This window comes from Aotus nancymaae, unplaced genomic scaffold (genome assembly GCF_030222135.1).
Source record: "Aotus nancymaae isolate 86718 unplaced genomic scaffold, 86718_ANA_hifiasm-v0.15.2.pri h1tg000092l, whole genome shotgun sequence".
In the NCBI taxonomy this organism is placed as follows: Eukaryota; Metazoa; Chordata; class Mammalia; order Primates; family Aotidae; genus Aotus; species Aotus nancymaae.
In genome coordinates, this window is record NW_026988507.1 from 7983149 (window position 1) to 8006004 (window position 22856).

The 22856-nt window shown below is 36.1% G+C and overlaps 1 protein-coding gene across 4 annotated transcripts in view; it reads left to right on the forward strand.

Moving 5' to 3' along the window:
* YAF2 (YY1 associated factor 2) overlaps positions 1–13011 on the forward strand; it is an 81277-nt gene extending 68266 nt beyond the window's left edge. For 3 of the 4 annotated variants that reach the window (XM_064369816.1, XM_012465634.3, XM_064369815.1), the window contains 2 exons: positions 9497–9649; positions 10447–13011. In XM_064369816.1, the coding sequence (XP_064225886.1) occupies positions 9497–9649; positions 10447–10684 (391 nt within the window). In that variant the 3' untranslated portion in view covers positions 10685–13011. Of the gene's footprint in view, positions 1–9496; positions 9650–10446 lie in introns of those variants that run through there. The other variant, XR_001109478.3, reaches the window with a different exon arrangement.
* The last annotated feature ends 9845 nt before the right edge of the window (positions 13012–22856 follow it).

Consider the following 22856-nt stretch of genomic DNA (forward strand, 5'->3'; position numbering starts at 1 on the left):
CTCTCGTTGCCCAGGCTGGAGTGCAGTGGTGTGATCTTGGCTCACTGCAGCCTCCTCCTCCCAGGTTCAAGAGATTCTACTGCCTCAGCCTCCCAAGTAGCTGAAATTACAGGCATGCACCACCACACCCAGCTAATTTTTATATTTTTAGTAGAGACAGGGTTTCACCATATTGGCCAGGCTGGTCTCGAACTCTTGACCTCGTGATCCACCCATCTTGGTCTCCCAAAGTGGTGGGATTACAGGCATGAGCCACCGTGCCCAGCCTCTACCATATGGATCTTTTGGGCTCTTTTATATTTCTGTTGTATATAACAGAATGTTAGTTATTTGAGTTTTCCTATATCTTGAGTAGTTTCTTATTTCATCATCTGAGGAACTATTTTATTTATATATTTATTTTGGTTTTACTATAAGTTCTGGGATACATGTACAGAACATGCAGGTTTGTTAGATAGATATACATGGGCCATGGTGGTTTGCTGCACCTGCCAACCCATCATCTGTGTTTTAAAACCTGCATGCATTAGGTATTTGTCCTAATGCTCTCCCTCCCCTTGCCCCCCACCCCTGACAGGCCCTGGTGTGTGATGATGATCTCCGTGTCCATGTGTTCTCATTGTTCAACTCCCACTTATTAGTGAGAACATGAGGTGTTTTGTTTTCTGTTCCTAGGGACTGTTTTATCTTTACTACTTAGTTATTTCCAACGTTATTAAAAAGAGACCAAAATAATAAGAAAACAGAAAAATGATGGAATCATCTAGAAGGATAGTGCAATTTTGAAAAAAAAATCCACTATTGTATCATCTGTCAAGAAAGTATAAAAGTATAGGGACAGCAGTTTTGTAGTCTTTGCCCTCCTTTTATTTTTTTAACTTTCATTGAACACATTTGAGAATTCAGAATTTTTCATTTTCTGCTCCTAATGACAGGAAATTTTACAAGATGTTTCACATTTATTTGATGAATCAGGGAATGAGTGTAAAGCCAGTGATAGTGGCATCCAAAATTGTAGTGATGTTGAAATTGACCATATAAGGGAAGTATCAGACCATGATTCTTTAAATGACAATATCCTTGATCATTTTTCTCAAACTCAGGAATCGATAAGTGAAAAATATTTCTGAGCACAAAAAGTAAACGTGGTTTCTCATATAAGTAGTCATTCAACGGAAAGGATTTTATCATCTAGTATTTTCCAAGAAGAATTTGGAGCATCTTGTTTTGGTTTAAGGATGTGTGACAACATTCTTCATCTTTTATATTTGACACAAACATTTACTTGAGATAATTCGTAAATGGACAGATACTGAAGGTAGGTATGTGTACCTCATCTACAAATGAAAATGGTAATTTTGAAACAGAGAGAATGTCTGTGTCATCAAGAAATTATGAGTTTTCAAGGTTTTCAAAAGTAAAGCGTCCTGTGATACAAGTGCAAGAAGTGGTAGAAGTAAAGAAAAGCTAAAATCTATTAGAAATGTATTTGAGACCAGGCACAGTGGCTCACACCTGCAATCCCAGCACTTTGGGAAGCCGAGGCGGGTGGATCACCTGAGGTTGGGAGTTCGAGACCAGCCTGGCCAACATGGTGAAATGGCATCTCTAAATATATAAAAAATTAGCCAGGCATGGTGGCACATGCAATCCCAGCTGCTCGGGAGGCTCAGGTAGGAGAATCATTTGAACCTAGGAGGCAGAAGTTGCAGTGAGCCAGGATTGTGCCACTGCACTCCAGCCTGGGTGACAGTGTGAGACTGTCTCTAAAACAAATAAGATAGATGGATTAGATTAGATTAGATTAGATTAGATTAGATAGATAGATAGATAGATAGATAGATAGATAGATAGATAGATAGATAGAATTTAAAATCAAGAATCAGTACTTACAAGATAAATGTTTCTACAATTAGGCCTGACAGTTGATGGGGAGTTAGTTACATTAAAAAAACAAACAAAAAAACCTTTTGGCCATTCGAGGTCTAGATAACTTCAAAACCAAGTTATTATGGAATAAGAAATTGGGTTTACTATCTTTTAAAGTTTTAATAAAATGCTCACTGAAGTTGTTTCATTGTTCCCTTATTAAAAGGGTGCATCGCCATGTCTGGTTTTCCTAGTGTACTAACCATTTAAACATGGACAGAAGTTCTTTCCTCTCTGTGTATAATAAGTCCTCCTTCTGTTTTCTCTATCACAGAACACAGTTTCTTTCTTTTTTTTTTTTTTAATTTTAGTGCATGAGGGCGGGGCTATGTTTGGCTTGTTCATGCTTAATCTCTAGCACCTTACCTACTGTCTGACACATGTAAGTGTGCAATAAAATTTGTCAAACAGGTGGTTTCTTTTTTTTCCCCCCTAGCAGACAAGGTCTTACTCTGTTGCCCAGGCTGGAATGCAGTGGTGTGACCATGGGTTACTGCATCTTCTGTCTCCTGGGCACAAGTGATTCTTCCACCTCAGCCTCCTACAGGCACGTACCACCATGCCTGGCCAATCTCTGTATTTTTTTGTCGAGATGGGGGTCTCACCATGTTGCCCAGGCTGATCTCGAACTCCTGGACTCAAATGATCTGCCCACCTTGGCCTTCCAAAGTGCTGGGATTATAAGTGTGAGCCACTACACCCGACCATAACCAGGTGGTTTCTTATAAAATCTTTCCTTGGTTAGATTTTTGGGCTTTTGTTAGCCAGAGTATCAACAGATTTACAATAGGTTTGGCTTTAGTCTAGCCTTTTTTTATCCAATGAGATATACCATATTGCTTCAATTCACCATATATTTTGGTGCTGCTAAGCAGATTACTTCTTTTTGAAGTTTGAGTTGTGCTGCTGCTTTTTGATAAAGCATCAGTCATTGTTTTTAATATTATTTTTCTTTCATCTTACCTGTCCAATTTGACAAAGCTAAATTATGAAGTTGATCAGGCTTAAAATATTATTCCTATAATATTTAGCACATGGGATTTTTTGTCAGTGGGATGGAAGGCAGACACATGGTTGAAAATTGCATATATCAAGTGGATATGTATTGACCTGCTCACACAGAAGCTCAGCCGGCTCCAAAAATATTTTGTCCTGATGAGTAATGAAATGGTCTCCTTTTTTTACATTATAGTAAATCAACAGACTGCCAAACCTTACTCGGTCTGTTTGGGTTATCTATGAAAGACACATAGGGATCCCCAAATTGGTTAATATCAGATTTTACAAATATAGCCTAATCATGGCATATGTGAATAAGTAGATGATAGACTGTAGTTGGCCAGTGGCTAGACAGTACTTACTTATTAACTAGGCAGCCATTTTGTGCACATCAGCTCCTGATTATCACGGAACCTTTGGCATTACTTGAAAGTGTACTGTCAAAACCATGATTGATAAACCTGTGAACATAAAAAGGCATATTTTATATGATACTCTGCCTTTATTTCATGAGTTAACTATTTCCTACCTCTAAAATTTCCTCCTATCCTGATTTTTCTTGTCAAGTAGAAAAGGGATTACAATCCTTAAGATACCTGGAGATAGCAGAGCCTTTTTTTTTTTTAATAGGGCATGGAGTTGAGTGACTTATGACATTGTAAAAAGATCATCATAAACTGTGTTCCTCCTACCTTCAGTGAAAAAGCTCTTCAAGAGAGCAGCAGAGAACTTTATTTGAATAATTAAACTATATATATGTATGTTTTGTGCTTCTTTTCTCTCAAAATTCAACCAGATGAAATAATCCTAGAATTGAGGTACAAAAACATAATCTTTAAGTGAAAATCAACCTTCACATTAATAATAAGAATAAAAATGTGTCTTAGACTCTGATAAAACACACTCTAAACAAGCAAAGATCAAAAGAGACAACGGCATATAATGGTAAAGGAATCAATGCAGTAAGAAGAACTAACTATCCTAAATATATATGCACCCAATACAGGAGCACCCAGATTCATAAAGCAAGTTCTTATGGGCCTACAAAGAGACTTAGACTCCCACACAGTAACAGTGGGAGACTTTAACACCCCACTATCAATATTAGACAGATCAGCGAGACAGAAAATTAAAAAGGATATCCAGGACTTGAACTCAGCTGTGGACCAAGCAGACCTAATAGACATCTACAGAACTCTCCACCCTAAATCCACAGGATATACATTCTTCTCACCACCACGTTGCACTTATTCTAAAATTGACCACATACTTGGAAGTAAATCACTCCTTAGCAAATGGAAAGAATGGAAATCATAACAGTCTCTCAGACCACAGTGCAATCAAATTAGAACTCAGGATTAAGAAACTCACTCAAAACTGCACAACTACATGGAAACTGGAAAACGTGCTCCTGAATGACTACTGCGTAAATAATGAAATAAAGGAAGAAATAAAGATGTTCTTTGAAACCAATGAAACAGAAGACACAATGTACCAGACTCTCTGGGACACATTCAAAGCAGTGTCTAGTTGAAAATTTATAGCACTAAATGACCACACGAAAAAGCAGAAAAGATCTAAAATCAACACTCTAACATCACAATTAACTAGGGAAGCAAGAGCAAACACATTCAAAAGCTAGTAGAAGGCAAGAAATAACTACGATCAGAGCAGAACTGAAGGAGATAGACACACGAAAAATCCTTCAAAAAAATCAATGAATCCAGGAGCTGGTTTTTTGAAAATATCAACAAAATAGATAGACCACTAGCCAGACTAATAAAGAAGGAAAGAGAGAAGAATCCAATAGACACAATAAAAAATGATACAGGGGATAACACTACTGATCTCACAGAACTACAAACTATTATCGGAGAATACTATAAACACTTCTATGCAAATAAACTAGAAAATCTAGAGGAAACGGATAAATTCCTGGACACACACAGCCTCCCAAGACTAAACCAGGAAGAAGTTGAATATCTGAATAGACCAATAACAACTTCCAAAATTGAGGCAGCAATTAATAGTCTACCAACCAAAAAAAGTCCAGGACCAGATGGACTCATGGCTGAATTCTACAAGAGGTACAAAGAGGAGCTGGTACCATTTCTTCTGAAACTATTCCAAACAATACAAAAAGAGGGAATCCTCCCTGACTCATTTTATGAGTCCAGCATCATCCTGATACCAAAACTTGGCACAGACACAACAAAAAAAGAAAATTTCAGGCCAATATCCATGATGAACATTGATGTGAAATCCTCAATAAAATACTGGCAAACCGAATCCAGCAGCACATCAAAAAGTTTATCCATTACGATCAAGTAGGCTTCATCCCTGGGATGCAAGGCTGGTTCAACATATGCAAATCAGTAAATGTAATCCATCATGTAAACAGAACCAATGACAAAAACCACATGATTATCTCAGTAGATGCAGAAAAGGCCTTCAACAAAATCCAGTACTCCCTTATGCTAAAAACTCTCAATAAACTAGATATTGATGGAATGAATCTCAAAATAGTAAGAGCTACTTATGAAAAACCCACAGCCAGTATCATACTGAATGGGCAAAAACTGGAAGCATTCCCTTTGAAAACTGGGACAAGACAAGGATGCCCTCTCTCACCACTCCTATTCAACATAGTATTGGAAGTTCTGGCCAGGGCAATAAATCAAAAGAAAGAAATAAAGGGTATTCAGTTAGGAAAAGAGGAAGTCAAATTGTCTCTGTTTGCAGATGACATGATTGTGTATTTACAAAACTCCATCTCAGCCCAAAATCTCCTTAAGCTGACAAGCAACTTCAGCAGAGTCTCAGTATACAAAATCAGTGTGTAAAAATCACAAGCATTCCTATACACCCAAACAGACAAATCATGAGTGAACTCTAATTCACAATTGCTACAAAAAAAATAAAATACCTAGAAATATAGCTTACCAGGAATGTGAAGGACCTCTTCAAGGAGAACCACAAACACTGCTCAAGGAAATAAGAGAGGACACAAACAAATGGAACAGCATTCCATGCTCATGGATAGGAAGAATCAGTATCGTGAAAAGGGCCATACTGCTGAAAATGATTTATAGATTCAATGCTATCCCCATCAAGCTACCATTGATTTTCTTCACAGAATTGGAAAAAACTACTTCAGATTTCATATATAACCAAAAAAAGAGACTGCATAGCCAAGACAATCCTAAGCAAAAAGAACAAAGCTGGAGGCATCATGCTACCTGACTTCAAACTATACAAGGCTACAGTAACCAAAACAGCATGATACTGGTACCAAAGCAGATATATAGACCAATGGAACAGAACAGAGGCCTCAGAAATAACGCCACACATCTACAACCATCTGATCTTTGACAAACCTGACGAAAACAAGCAGTGGGGAAAGGATTCTTTATTTAATAAATGGTGTTGGGAAAACTGGTTAGCCATATGCAGAAAGCCGAAACTGGATCCCTTCCTTACACCTTATACAAAAATTAACTCAAGATGGGTTAAAGACTTAAACTTAAGACCTAAAGCCATAAAAACCCTAGAAGAAAACCTAGGCCATACCATTCAGGACATAGGCATGGGCAAAGACTTCATGACTAAAACACCAAAAGCAATGGCAATAAAAGTCAAAATAGACAAATGGGATCCAATTAAACTGAAGACCTTCTGCACAGCAAAAGAAACTATCATCAGAGTAAACAGGCAACCTACAGAATGGGAGAAAACTTTTGCAATCTATCCATCTGACAAAGGGCTAATATCCAGAATTTACAAAGAACCTAAACAAATTTACAAGAAAACTAACAACCTCATTAAAAAGTGGGTGAAGGATATGAACAAACACTTTCAAAACAAGACATTTAATGCAGCCAACAAACAGGAAAAATAGCTCATCACCACTGGTCATTAGAGAAATGCAAATCAAAACCACATTGAGATACCTACCATCTCACACCAGTTAGAATGGTGATCATTAAAAAGTCAGGAAACAACAGATGCTGGCGAGGGTGTGGAGAAATAGGAATGCTTTTACACTGTTGGAGGAAGTGTGAATTAGTTCAACCATTGGGGAAGACAGTGCAGCGATTCCTCAAGGATCTAGAACTAGAAATATTTGATCCAGCAATCCAATTACTGGGTATATACCCAAAAGATTATAAATCATTCTCCTGTAAAGACACATGCACACGTATGTTTATTGCAGCACTATTCACAGTAGCAAAGACTTGGAACCAACCCAAATGCCCATCAATGATAGACTGGATAAAGAAAACGTGGCACATATACCATGGAATACTGTGTAGCCATAAAAAAGGACGAGTTCATGTCCTTTGCAGGGACACGGATGAAGCTGGAAACCATCATTCTCAGCAAACTGACAGAAGAACAGAAAATCAAACTCCACATGCTCTCTCTCACTCATGGGTGGGAGTTGAACAATGAGAACAGATGGACACAGGGAGGGGCCTGTCAGAGGGTGGGGAGGGATAGCATTAGGAGAAATACCTAATGTAGATGACTGGTTGTTGGGTGCAGCAAACCACCATGGTACGTGTATACCTATGTAAAAACCTGCATGTTCTGCACATGTACCCCAGAACTTAAAGTATAATTTAAAAAAATGGTATAGTTGTGTAGTACACTTTAGGAAAGCCTAGGAAAAAAAGAGAAAGAGATAAAACTACTCAAGAACAGAAAAAAATAACATTTTTCTTAAGGCCAAAAGGAAACATTATAGAAAAGTTGCTGATGCTTAAAAAATAACAAACAATACTAGGTACAGAGATTACATGACTTATTATACCACTAGTCTCACATTTTTACTTCCAGTATAGTGTAGTACCTTTCTATTTCAGACTAATGCCAGTAATCTTTTTAAAATTAAAGTTGGAATTTCTTCAGTGATTTCTCATCACTTAAGGATAAAATCAGACTGCTTAGCTTTTAATCTTGGGACCCTTTCTTACCTGTCCATCTTGGTTTCTTTCCTTCTCTCTCTGCCACTCTGCTCTCTATCTCAAACTTGATCCTGCAGTAGTACCAGTATTCACCAGAGGTATTGTACTTCTTCATGCTTCTTTTTAAAGTGTGGGCCTCAGAGACATCAGCATAACTTGGAAACTAGTTAGAAATACAATTTCTTGGGCTCTAGTCTAAGGCCTACTGAATCAGAAATTCTGGGGGGTAGGGCTAAGCAAGCTAAACAAGCCTTCTAGGTGATTCTGACGTACCCTAAATTTGAAAACCACTACCTTAACCCTTTTCTTTTTTAATCTCAGCCATTATTTACCATGCTTTCAATATCACTTTTATTTGTGCAGCTCTTAATCTGCATCTCAAACTCATGTCAGCAGTCCTGTTTTTTAAGTTGTATATTGGACAGCTGTCCTGGATATCCTTTCATTACTTCATACTTCATGTCTAGGCCCTATAGGCCCTGAACAAAATTCATTATCCATCTCCTGAAATCTGTTTTACATACTGTTTGCTATTTTCTCCCAGCCTTGCAGTTTTGAATCTTAGATTGTACAGTATTTTCTCATTATTTTTTATGTTGTCTTGCCATAGAGGAACAGGGAAGAAAAAAAGATGAAAAAAAAACTCTGTTAACCAAAAAAGACTCAGGATTTTTCAGGCAATAAAGTTAACATTATTTGTAGAGCATCTGTTAAAATGTATTTTTATCTTACTCTATCTTACATTTTCCCTCCTTCTTTCTGCCTCTTTCCTTGCTGTATCCTTCTTTCTCTCTTAAGAACTTTAGAAACTGTTTCTTTTTAATCTTAACCTCAGTTGTGGAAGTTCTGTGGTAAAGCTGGAAAGGTAAAAGCTTGTACCAGCTTCAGATGTTGAAACCAGGCAACATTTCAGATACCCCTGAACAGTTCCTACAGTAGGTTTCAATAAATATTTTCTAAGTGAGTAAGTTAGCAAGTAGATGAATCTCAAAAGGACTGGGCAGATCTCCAAGGTCAAAAGAGCATAGACATTAGAAACTTAAAGGATTTAAGCAATAAGGAGTGAGAAATTTTGATAATAAATATTTATCAAAGAATTTGATAATATAAATAAATATTTTATAATAAAATTTTATAATAAAATTTTTGATAATATAAATGAAAAGTTTTAAAGAATAGATAGCCATTGTCACAAATGGTTAGGTATTTCCTTCTCTGAAGGAGGAGGGATAAATTATTATTTCATTGTAAACTTTGAAGTTTAACTTTTAGAATTCATGTTTATATATGGGTACATTCCATTTAGTTTGATACATATTTTAAATAATTTCTTATGTTGATTTATGTAACAGTATTCTAATGTTTGTCCACATATTTAGACTATAAATTTTAACTGTTACAGTTGGTTTTGTTTTTTTTGAACAGGAAAAACAATAATACATACCTTTAAAATTGTGTATTTGATTGCCTTACATATGAGGAATTGTTATACTTGAAAGTTATTTTGTTATTAATTTGTTCTCATAATGTGAGATTCTCTCATAAAGAACGTATGTTTTAAGTTATAATTTAAAGCACCTTTCTTTTCAACATGCACACAGGAAACCTCGACCTGTCTCCCAGTTGGTTGCACAGCAGGTTACGCAGCAGTTTGTGCCTCCTACACAGTCAAAGAAAGAGAAAAAAGATAAAGTAGAAAAAGAAAAAAGTGAAAAGGAAACAACTAGCAGAAAGAATAGCCACAAGAAAACCAGGTAAATTTGAAGAATGTTTTATGACATTTTTGAAATAATAAAACCATTTAATTTTTTTTAACCTTGATATACTAATATACACAAAGTAGGAGTAAAATATTTGATCTCATAGTATCAGGAAATGTTTGTCTGAGTTTGATAGATAGGTTGGAAATTAAACACAGAAGCCACAAATGCAAGCTTAAATGTGTTGTTGCTTTTTTCTTTTTACTAGATTGGAAGACATTTGTGTCTGAGTGTTTTGTTTTGTTTTGTTTTTCCCTTAAGCAGAACTATTTGAAGCCAGGAGTGGTTTTCAAAATACCAAACAGATATTTGCATGGGTCATGCGTTTCAAAGTGGTTTATATGGGTACATCTAGTACGTAGTTTAGTTAGAACAATCATGATACCCTTATTAATGTGTGTCAGTGGAGTAACAGCCTTTCTTGCATGTAGCTCAACCTTAGCTTTTATCACCTTCCTCCATGATGCAACTATTTGATTGTTGTCTAAAACATCAATTTTAATAAAATGAATAAGTTGTCTGCAAAATTATGATACAGCTAAAGAAGCACAATTAAGTTACTTCTAGGCTGTCACAGTTTTTGGTCACATTGAAGAATGTTCATGAATGATTGGTCTGATTAATGTTAATGAGTTGAAACATTTTATGATGTTTTTGTGGCTGGTTACACATGAACTGCTTTAACTATATGTATTCATTTTATTACTTTTACCTATTTTTATTATTTATTATATGTTCAGAAATTTGGTAGACAGAAAAGCTAGTTTAAAATTTAATTTTTTTATGTTTAGGCCAAGATTGAAAAATGTGGATCGGAGTAGTGCTCAGCATTTGGAAGTGACCGTTGGAGATCTGACAGTCATTATTACAGACTTTAAGGAGAAAACAAAGTCACCGCCTGCATCTAGTGCTGCTTCTGCAGATCAACACAGTCAAAGCGGCTCTAGTTCTGATAACACAGAGAGGGGAATGTCCAGGTCATCTTCACCTAGAGGAGAAGCCTCATCGTTGAATGGAGAATCTCATTAAAGTTTATTTTCTCCAATTTCTTAGTTACTTCTGTCCTACCATGCAAATACACAGATTATGCCAAGAGGTACCACATTTTCATGACAAACACGTTCATGAACAATCTATAATTTGAGTTTTACATAAAATACAAATTTGTTAAAATTTGTAGATTTTATTGCAACTATGCCTACCCAAACATTTCCAGACTTAATATTTTGGTATCTGCAATTAAGTGCCATGAAAATGTGGTTGAATTATTCATTATGCAGTGTTATTGGTAAGTGTATTTTCACTTTTAGTTTAGTGAATTCTAACACATAATTCTTGAATTCTCTACTATTGGCATGTAATGAATTTAAATTTTTTACAACATAGTGCAAGCTGCCTAAATATGTATTATTTGAGAATTGTGAAACAGATAGTTATATGTATACAAGTCAAAGATCAACTTAATCAACTATTGCTGCAACAGGTTTTTCTTAATGGTTATCCTCTTAAATACACCTGCTGGTACTTGGTGTGGTTAAATAGGAAAATTGTTATGAAATAAAGAATTTGTATGAACCTTTGCCAATCTTTTTGACACATTTTACTAATTATTGTTCCTGAATTATGTTTCTGGTTTTATCCATTTTTTGAGGGTTTTTTTTGTTTCTTTGTTTATTTTTCGAAACGTTCATTTATTGTAATGTTTACTAGCAGACTAGTAAACAATAAAATATTGATTATTTAGCTTTATAATTCAGGTTTAGTGCTATTGTCATTGAACACTGGTATTTTATCATATAAAACATTAAAATTCAAATAATTATAAGCACTTGGCAAAAACAAGAGAAAAGAAACTTGCCATATTTTACAAGCTGTAATTTTAGAAAAGCTTTAACTTAATGATAGTTTTATCACTGTTTCCTTGTCCCAAACTTATCCAGGGCCATAGAAGTATGAATCTAATTAATACGGGAATTGTTGCACAGAAATAGGAAATAACTAATTTTAAATCAGTTAAATTGGCCTCTTATTAAATATAACAATTCTTATAAAAATCGTAGTACCCTATTTTCAGACACAACTGCCAGTTTACACATTACTCAGTATCCAGAAAGGAAAAAAGTACAGCCCCACTTATACTATGTAAAATTACCAATAAAATATTTTTATGACACAGATTTTTGCATTTTTGTTTACAACTATTAAAGTGTTTTATGTTGTATTTAAAATTTCAGCCTAGAAACCACACAGTACTTCTTAAATTCTCCTGGGGTCTCCTGCTTCCTCTTAACCATTTGCTTAATATATATCCACCTATAGGAGATGTCTGAATTGTAAACGAACTTAAAAATAGAATGTGGATACAAAATATCACGTAAGACATCATGGTAACATTTGAAGAAAAAATAATAAAACTGTAGACCCTAACAGTTGTGATATTTGGTGGTTTTGTGTGGTAATGTAATTTCCTGTTTAATTACAGTATTTTTTACAGGCACAGTGGTACTGTCTTTTTTGTAAGATGCTAGTTGTGAAATACAGTTAATTGCATACAGTAAAAGTCTGTGATTAAAACATTTATATACCTCATTCTTTAGTGTTGTTAAATGAAAAACTAAAATTTGTGTTTATTATAAGATACTTTCAATGGAATACCAACTAACCGGTTATGTTCCTTTAAAACATGAATTTTTTTGTCTTACTCTGTTTTTAACATGTTTCAAATGTTTTATATATTCATTTTGAGAGATAGTAAAAATTTAAAAATGTAATAGGGAAAATATTTAAGTCAAAACTATGCTTTAAAGGCATTACATCTTATGATCCAATACTGTCAGGATGTATTTTAAATGCGCTGCAAGAGAGAAAAATCTGACAGGACATGGGATTTTACCTAAATGGAGTATACTAATCTTTCTACATAGGTGGGACGACAGTATAGCATGGAGATTAAGCGTGCTAACTGGCACCTGGTGTTTGAATCCTTGTTGTAGAATGGAAATGAGCTTAAATTACCCAAGCTTACTTTCCATCTATAAAACAGGGCTAATGGTAATCCTATCTACTTTATAGGGTTATTGGAGGATTAAGTCAATCCATGTAAAGTTCTTAACAATTATCTGACACATATTGGCCACTGAGTAAATGTGAGCTTTTATTATTGTTATAGGTAAAATCCCATCACAAAAATACAAAAATATTTTTTGTAACAAAAATTATTTTCATGCCTTCTTGGATGACCTAAAGTAAAAGTGTTCTATAGATTTCACTAAATTTTCAGTGTAATATCAGATGTTTTCTCTGGACCCAGAAAGACCATCTTTCCATAATTAAAGAAACTGATGGGTGTGCACTGAGATTGGAGAAATGAATTAAGTTGACTAGTTTGAAATTTTGTTTTACTTTTATTAATCACAATTATCTCAAACTGCCTTTGTTTCACCCTACCTCAAATACACTTCCACACCAGGAAAACAGACCCAAATTCCATAAATAGAACTGATGTTAAAATATGCAGAAAGATTCAGAAGCTAGTTTTAGGGTACATGTTTTGCTGTTTTTCATGAACTTACAATGTAGTTTGAGCAGTGGGTTCTTTTAGCCAAATTCCATACAAAAAGAACTTGGATGTTTTCCAACATTTACTTTGCTATAAGTAAGAGTGAAGATAGGCCGGGTGCGATGGCTCGTGCCAGTAATCCCAGCACTTTGGGCTGAAGTGGGCAGATATTTTGAGCTTGGGGTGAGCCTGGGCAACATGGTGAAACCTCATCTCTATTAAAAAAATTTAAATATATATATGTATATTTAAAAAGTAAATATGAATATGTATACTTTGAGACACAGAAGAATATTCTTAAAACCTTTTGTATTATACAATAGAAATAGCTAAACGTTTTATTTTTATTAAATGCTTTCCTAAACTGATAGTGAATAATAGACAAAGTGAAAACATTTAAAAAGGAAGAGAAACTTCAGCTTTTCTAAGTTGATACTTTTAGATAAAGATCCTTATAGCCTAAAACAATGTAGCCTCTGTGTAGTATATGCATTAATGGTAAATGGTCTAGAAGTTTTTATTTCCACTGAGTTTTCCCCCACCCTATTTTTAAAACTTCCTGCTGTGGTTTGGCCTCACCAAAACTCATGCTGAGGCCTGCTTCCCCAGTTTGCTGGTGTTGGGAGGTGGTGCCTTTAAGAGGTGATGAGGCCATTAAAATGGATTAAGGGCTTTCTCATGAGACTCAGTTCTGGAATGGATTCACTTTTGCAGGAATGGATGAATTCTCACAAGAGTGGGTTGTTATATAGTGAGGATGCTTCTTGTGTTTTGTTCTCTTTGCCCTCTTCAGTTCACCATCTGCTTTCTACCATGAGTTGAAGCAGCATGAGGCCCTCACAGATGGGCTGCCTGATCTTGGACTTCTCAGTCTTTGGAATCATGAGCCAAAATAAACCTCTTTTCTTTATAAATTGCCCAGTCTCAGGTATTCTGTTACAGCAACAAAAATGGACTGAGATCCTTTTTTGCTCTGCAACTTACCTCTTTTCCAGAATCTTTTTAAGGACTTGATGTAGGAACAGAGCTAGTTAAGTCATTGGTAGAAATTTGGCACTGTACTTTGAAAATTAAATGAAAACAGAAAAGTGAGTGTGTATATAAGGAAAGAAATAGTAAAAGAATGCTTTCACTTCTTAGCACTCACCCTCTCCTGTATATCCCCAGGCACCTTCAGTTGTCTAGAACAAAGAATGCAGAACAACTGAAGTTCAGAACAGTTACCAATGACAAAAATCACTGATCAGGATAAAAAGACAAGCTTACAGAATATACATTGTTACTGATCATTTTGCAAAAGCAGAAGGAAAAGAATGCTCTCCCTGGCTATTGAGGGTAATGCCCCAAAAAGTTCCCGTAGGGGTTTATTCTTACAACTTGAAATAAAGGGTTTTTTCTTCTTTCTTTTTTTAAAAATACTATTTGGCCTGATTTGCACTAGATAGTTGTGACCATTTATAAGAACAAAAGAAAATTATTAACTACTTTCCTGAATGCACATCCCTACCAGCCTGGATAATTTAAATGTTAAGTATGTAATGTGCAGTTGACCTTGAACAACATGGGTTTAACTGCATGAGTGCACTTACACATGGATTTTCTTCCAACTCTGCCACCTCTAAGACAGCAAAACCAATCATTCCTTTTTCCTCTGCCTATTCAACATGAAGACTATGAGGATGAAGACTTTTATGTTGATCAACTTCCACTTAATGAATTGTAAATATAGTTTTCCTTCCTAATGATTTTCTTAATTTCTCTAGCTAGCTTTATTGAAGAATACAGTATATAATACATATACAAAATACGTGTTAATTGACTTTATGTTATCAGTGAGGCTTCTGGTCAACAGTAGGCTATTAGTAGTTAAGTTCTGGGGGAGTCAAAAGTTGTGAGTTTTCGACTGCTTGAGGGTTGGTGTCCCTAACCCCTACACTGTTTAAGGGTCAACTGAATTAGGCTTTGTGCTTAGCCAGTGCAGATACTCCTGTCTTTACAGAATGGTCTAATTCTGGAGCATTATAAGACTAAATACTTCAATGGAAAAATCAAGTAGTGATCTGGAAGGCTTCAGTGCTCTGGAACATGTTTCCCATTCTTAGTCTCCCCTGTCGATGGGAGTTACAGACTGTAATAGCTATTTCACTGTTGTAATACATTACTTTGTTGACTGGTTTTATTTACATCAGTATTATTTAATTCAGTGAACACTTATTGAGTATGTAGTTTTCTGCTAAATATTATACTAGGGATTGGTTACAAACAGGACAAAGGTATGGAATGCACATCTTAGAGTCTATAATTACAATGCCATAACTACAATAATAAAAATGTGTATGAGATAGAAGAGAGAGTACCCACCACCTTTTTGTCTTTAGAAAATTCACATAGGCTTAATTATCTACTGTAAGTCCACAATGAAAATGTTAGGACCTCATTTTGATGTTTGAAGCTGATAATGTTGGGTGTCACCAGTAGTTTTAGCCAACTACTGTTTTATTTACTCCAGCTTGAATTTTCAAAAACTTAAGACTTTAAGTCATGTAAAGTGAGATAATTTATTATTTTCCTGCACTAATTTTTTTTTAAAATCACGAAACAGCTGAAGTCTGCTATTTCCTTTTTGTAGATGAAGAAGCATATTACATCACTCTGTCCAAAAGAAATGTTACTCAGATTTATTTCAGAAAGAGCTTTAATTTGCCTTTTCCTTATGGACAAAGCAGAGTATTGATTGCCTGAAATTTGTGCTGTAGTTGTAAAAGTCTCCTATTAAAATTGGGTTCAGGCTGGGCGCAGTGGCTCATGCTTGTAATCCCAGCGCTTTGGGAGGTCGAGGTGGGTGGATAACCTGAAGTTGGGAGTTCCAGACCCGCCTGGCCAATATGGTGAAACCCCATCTCTACTAAAAAATAGAAAAAATTAGCCAGGAGTGGTGACAGGAGCCTGTCACCCAGCTACTTGGGAGACTGAGGCAGGAGAATTGCTTGAATCCAGGAGGTGGAGATGGCAGTGAGCAGAGATCCCACCCCTGCACTCCAGCCTGGGTGACAGAGCAAGACTCTGTCTCAAAAAAAAAAAAAAAAAGTGTTCAGTTTTAATAATTGTGTTGGCTTGGTTGTCTGCCTATCTGTAGTCTTTTTAGTCTTTTTTTTTTTTTGTCAAAGGAAAAAGATTTAATAGATTCAAGTTTCACATCATGACAAAAAATTGTGAAATATTTTTTCTTCTTCTTTTTGTATTTTTTATAAATATTGGGTTTCACAACATTGCCCATGCTGGACTCGTAACTCCTGGGCTCAGGCCATCCGCCTGCATTGGCCTCCTGAAGTATTGGGATTATAGGTGTGAGCCACAGAGCCTAGTGGTGGCTCTTTTTGTATTTTAACTAATCTAATTTCTTATTCTTGATCTTCTATGTATTTTTCCAGAGTTTGATTTTTATCTACTTGTTTTTCTTTTGTTCTTTTTTTAATTTAGAGACAGAGTTTCTCTCGTTGCCCAGGCTGGACTGCAATGGCACAATCTGTTTGTTTGTATTTATTTATTTAGAGAATGGAGTTTCTCTCTTGTTGCCCAGGCTGGAGTGCAGTGGTGCCATCTGGGCTCACTGCAACCTCTGCTACCCAGGTTCACGCCATTCTCCTGCCTCACCCTCCTGAGTAGCTGGGATTACAGACATGCACCACCATGCCTGGCTAATTTTGTATTTTCAGTACAGATGGGGTTTCTCCATGTTGGTCAGGGTGGTCTTGAACTCCTGACCTCAGGTGATCTGCTCGCCTTGGCCTCCCAAAGTGCTAGGATTATAGGCCTGAGCCACTGCGTCCAGCCTTTCTTTTGTTCTTACAAATGACCACAAATATCTTGTGTAAATCAGGCGGAATAGTATTTTTTTTTAAACTTCTTTATTTCGAGTTGTAAGAATAAACCCATAGGGGAACTTTTTGGGGCAAGGACCCAGTGAAATAGATACCTCCCTAACTGGAATTTCTGAGGAGTGGAAATAATACATACAGGTTTAGTAGCTCTTGAGATTATGTTTAGATTTAAATTGGTTGACCTACCTGGAAGAAGGGAGTTTGGATGAAAGCTACCACCCCATCATCGTTTTTCTAATAAATCTTTTAGCAAGAAAATTCAGAAACTAAACTGGAAACCAAGATTTATTAACTTTGATTTTATGGATATTATTTTCATTATCCTCTTTAAATTCATGATAATGGCGATAATGAAATGGTCCTATGTTTACTTTTGGAGTCAGCAAGAATGGGAAGAGTTGGAAGACTGTAAAACTAGTTTGGGAGAAGACTTCTAAAGGACACGTGAAATAAACGGTGAACACATTTTAGTTTTTAATTTTTGTGGGTAAATAGGAGGTATATATATTTACAGGGCACATGAGATGTTTTGTTACAGGCATGCAATGCATACTAATCACATCATGGAGACTGGAGTATCCATCTCCTTAAGCATTTATCCTTTGTGTTACTGACAATCCAATTATACTCTTTTAGTTATTTTTAAATGTATAATTATGTTAACAACTAGGTCTTATTCATTCTATTTTTTTTTTGTACTCATTAACTGTCCTCCCCAACCCCATGGCCTACCCTTCCCAGTGTATAGTAACCATCTTACTATTCTTTGTCTCCATGAGTTTAACTCTTGATTTTTAGATCCCACAAATAAGTGAGAACATGAGATTTTTGTCTTTCTGACCCTGGCTTATTTCACTTAACATAATAATCTCCAGTTCTATCCATGTTGTTGTAAATGACTGGATTTTTTTTTTTTTTTTTTTAAGAGACGAGGTTTCAATATCTTAGCCAGGCTGGTCTTGAACTCCTGACCTGATGATCCACACGCCTTGGACTCCCAAAGTGCTGGGATTACAGGCATGAGCCACTGTGCCTGGCCCTGAATGTCATTTTTTTTTTATGGTTGAATAGTATTCCATTGTTTGTATGTCCCACATTTTGTCTTAGCTATTCTAAACAATGCTGTAATAAACACCATAGTGCAGTTAACTCTTCAGTATACTGATTTCCTTTCTTTTGGGTATATACCCAGCAGTGGGATTGCTGGATCATATGGTAGTTCAATTTTTAGTTTTTTGAGGAAACTCCAAATTGTTCTCCGTAGTGGTTGTACTAATTTACATTCCCAGCAACAATGTACAAGGGTTCCCTTTTCTTCACATCCTTGCCAGCATTTGTTACTGCCTGTTTTTTGGATATAAGCCATTTTAACTGGGGTGAGATGATATCTCATTGTGGTTTTGATTTGCATTTCTCTGATGAGAAATGATGTTAAGCACCTTTTCATATGCCTGTTTGCCATTTGTACATCTTTTGAGAAATGTCTACTCAAATATTTGGCTCATATTTTGATTGGATTATTAGATTATTTTCCTATAGAGTTGTTTGAGCTCTTTATATATTCTATTTATGAATTCCTGGTCAGAGGGGTAGTTTGCAAATATTTTCTCCAATTCTGTGGGTTGTTTCCTCATGTTGTTTCCTTTGCTGTGCAGAATCTTATTAACTTGATGTGATTCCATTTGTCCATTTTTGCTTTGGTTGCCTGTGCTTATGGGGTGTTACTCAAGAAATTTTTACCCAGACCGAGGTCCTGGAGATTTTCCCCAATGTTTTCTGTTAGTAGTTTCATAGTTTGAGGTCTTAGAGTTAAGTCTTTAATCCATTTTGATTTGGTTTCTGTTTATGGTGAGAGATAGGGGTCTAGTTTCATTCTTCTGCATACGGATATCCAGTTTTCCCAGCACAATTTATTGAAGAGATTGTCTTTTCCCAATGTATATTATTGGCACCTTTGTCAAAAATGAGTTCATTGTAGATGTGTGGACTTGTTTCTGGGTTCTCTATTTTTTTCTATTCTTTCTTTTTGGGAGACAGACTCTCACTGTGTCACCCAGGCTATAGTGCAGTGGCATAATCTTGGCTCCTGCAACCTCTGCCTCCTGGGTTCAAGCAATTTTCATGCCTCAGCCTCTTGAGTTGCTGGGATTACAGGTGTACACCACCATGCCAGGCTAATTTTTGTATCTGTAGTAGAGATGGGGTTTCATCATGTTGGCCAGACTGGTCTCTAACTAGTGGCCTCAAGTGATCCACCTGCCTTTGCTTCCCAAAGTGCTGGGATTACCAGTGTGAGTCACTGCGCCTGGCTTCTGGGTTCTATTTCATTGGTCTATGTGTCTGTTTTTATGCCAATACCATGCTGTTTTGATTACTATAGCTCTGTAGTATAATTTGAAGTCAGGTAATTTGATTCCTCTAGTTTTGTTCTTTTTGCTTATTAGGATAGCTTTGGCTACTCTGTCTTTTGTGATTCCATCTACATTTTAGGTTTGTTATTTCTATTTCTGTGAAGAATGTCATTGGTATTCTGATAGGGATTGCAATGAATCTGTATATTGCTTTGGGTAGGTAGTATGGACATTTTAACAATATGATTCTAATCCATCAACAGGGAATCTCTTTCCATTTTTTTGTGTCCTCTAAATTTATTTAATCAACATTTTATAGTTTTCATTGTATAGATCCTTCACTTTTGCTTAATTTTAAGGTATTTATTTGTGGCTATTTTAATTGGGATTTGGGATTACTTTTTTTATTTTTCAGATTGTTTACTTTTGGTATATAGAAATGCTACAGAGTTTTGTATTTTTTTTTTTTTTTTTTTTTTTTTTTGATACAGAATCTTGCACTGTCGCCCAGGCTGGAGTGCAATGGCACGATCTTGTCTCCCTGCAACCTCCACCTCCTGGGTTCATGCAATTCTCCTGCCTCAGCCTCCCAAGTAGCTGGGATTACAGGTGCCCACCACCATACCCAGCTAATTTTTTGTATTTTTAGTTGAGACGGGGTTTCACCATGTTAGCCAGACTGGTCTCAAACTCCTGACCTTGTGATCTGCCCGCCTTGCCTCCCAAAGTGCTGGGATTACAGGTGTGAGCCAATGCGCCCAGTCTGTATGTAGATTTTTTTATCCTGAAACTTTACTGAATTTGTTTATCAGTTCTAATAGTTTTTTTTTAGTGGAGTGTATAGGTTTTTCCAAATATAAGATTATAATTATCTGCAAACAAGGATAATTCAACTTCTTCCATTCCAATTTGGATGCCCTTTATTTATTTCTCTTGTCTGATTGCTCTAGCTAGGACTTCCAGTAGTATGTTGGGTAACAGTGGTGAAAGCTGTTAGTGTTGAATGCATTTTGAAAAGAAAGTAGGCTGAGTTCCCAGAATAAAATAAATAATTCAAGGAGCACTTGCACTTAATTAGAAAAGAGAGCAAAAAAATAATATTTACTTTATTAAAAATAAAATATATAAATATAAAAATAAAAGAAACCAAACATAACAGGATTACCTAGTGATGTCATTTCTGTATAGAAAGGGGTATGAGGGAACAATAAGAATTCTGAGTTTAGTCAAGGATCAGATAGAAGTGTGATAGTATCAGAATTCTTAATTATTTTCAGCCTTCAATTTTTGGGAACCTGGGTCAGAAGAGTCTTCTTATCTCTTTCCCTCTCTTTATTTCTTTTCTTTCTTTCCTAGTTTTAGGAATACATACTTTCATGCAATAAATGAAAGAAACACCTAACTGTAGTGACATCAAATATGTTAAATCATTTTCATAAACTTAATTTTAGGATTATCAAAATGCAATGTGTAACTCCTGCTAATAGAGGGGATGCCAGCGTGCATAAAGCTCCTCCAAGATTAGCCAGTTAAGATGGTGTGTCAGTAACAGAAAAATCATTTCTATTTTTGGAATGGCTTATGTAATTTTTCAACAGAAGAGTACAGGATTAGAAGGAACCTAAAGGGATGATGTGGTCCAGCACCCTGACATCAATAAATGAGTGGTTATTCTTCCTGATATGCTCTTTTCATAAAATTATTGCAAAAATGAAAACTGCTTGGCTTCTCTTTTTGCCATTCCATTATTTTAACCATCTGTGGGTCAAGGAGTTATTCTTAATTATTTCTATGTTTAGCTTCATTGTTGAAACAGAGAACAGTTATAGTTAGCATCTTTTAAATTAAACGTTTTTTGAGTACTAGTTCTTTAGTTTCTTGGTACCATATCCTTCAGCTTTCTCTCAAAAGATATTTTCATTCTTATCAATGCTTTTCCTATCATTCTGTGTACTTCCTTAAGTTTATTTTCATTTCTCTAAGAATTGTAAGGTGTAGTGGAAGGATTAATTTAGTATTCTCATGCTTTTTATTTGCCTGTCTTCTCTTTGAGAGCAATACACTCTTTTATTTCTAAATACTCGGCATCCGAGCCCCTTGTTTGGCATGTAGAATATGTTTAATAAATGCTTATTCAATGCGTAAGTGTATGTTCTCATTCTCTTAAAACATCTTGATAGCATGCTAGTTTTCCTTTTTTTATCAGGTAAAGCAAGCAAGAAAGGAAACTGAACCTTAAATTTGTTTAGTGATTTTTCTCATGCTCACAGAACCACTACTATTTTGGTGTAGGGATCCGAGGATCTAAATGGAGACTACTTCTATGTTGTGCAGCATTTCCCCATCTTGTATTTCACAGCCAAACTTTTCGATGCCCAAGATGCAATTTCTGAAGTTTAACTGCATTTTTCCCCATGAATGTGTGTTTGTGTGTGTGTGTATATTTTTAAGCGTCCCTTCCCTCACTTTTTGGCCTTGGAGCTGCTTTCTGCCTCCAATCTCTCCTCTCTGTTTCAGCCTCCACACTACAGCCAGAATCTGCGCTCTAAAATGCAAATATGATCATGTTACTTCCCTATTTAAAAACCCTTCAATGGTTCACTAGTGTCTGGCAGATCAAATTCAAATTCCTTGCTGTGCTAAACAAAGCACTTAAATATCTGGCCCCTTCCACTTCTACACTCTTATCACTCATCATATCCTCTCTTGCATTCACTTAGCTGGTGGTATCAAGCTTCTCACAGTTCCCTGCACAAGAGCCTGTTTATTGATCCTTCAGCCTGGAATTAGTTCCCTTACCTGACTCAAAATTCTAGCGCCACCTTTGCTATGAAGTCTCTCTTGACCACACTCGCAGGTAGCTGATTGTTTCCACATCCTTACAAGCCTGGGTCTTAACTCTGTATCATTGTGTTGCGCTTATTTACAAGTATCTGCAGTCCCACGTATGCTCTAGTTAGGTTTCTTTATACCCCTAGGCACTCACTGCTTGGCACAAGTGATGCTCTTTCAAATGGTCAATGAATGAACGTAGTGGAAACAGCTGAAGAAGAGGGAGAAGAACTGGGGACGAAAGGAGAAGCTATGTGGGGAGAATACTGTTTTGCACATGCAAATAATGAGTTGTGAGAGAGGTCAAAGGGAAGAGCCTTGTCTTACGGGAACTGGGAGGCAAGGTCCGCATACCAGACAAACGAAGCAATGAGATTATCTGGGTGAAAATAGCTGGTGCACACACCATCATAGAAACTTAGAGCCTGGGAGAGGATGAAGAGGAAAGAGGCCTAGTCAAGTGCCTTCTAAGTGTTAGGCGGTTTTCGTGCGTCAAACAGTTTAATCTTTACAACCACCCCATGATGAGGATACTAGCTCCATTTTAGGGATGAAGAAACATGCTCACGGAATTTAGG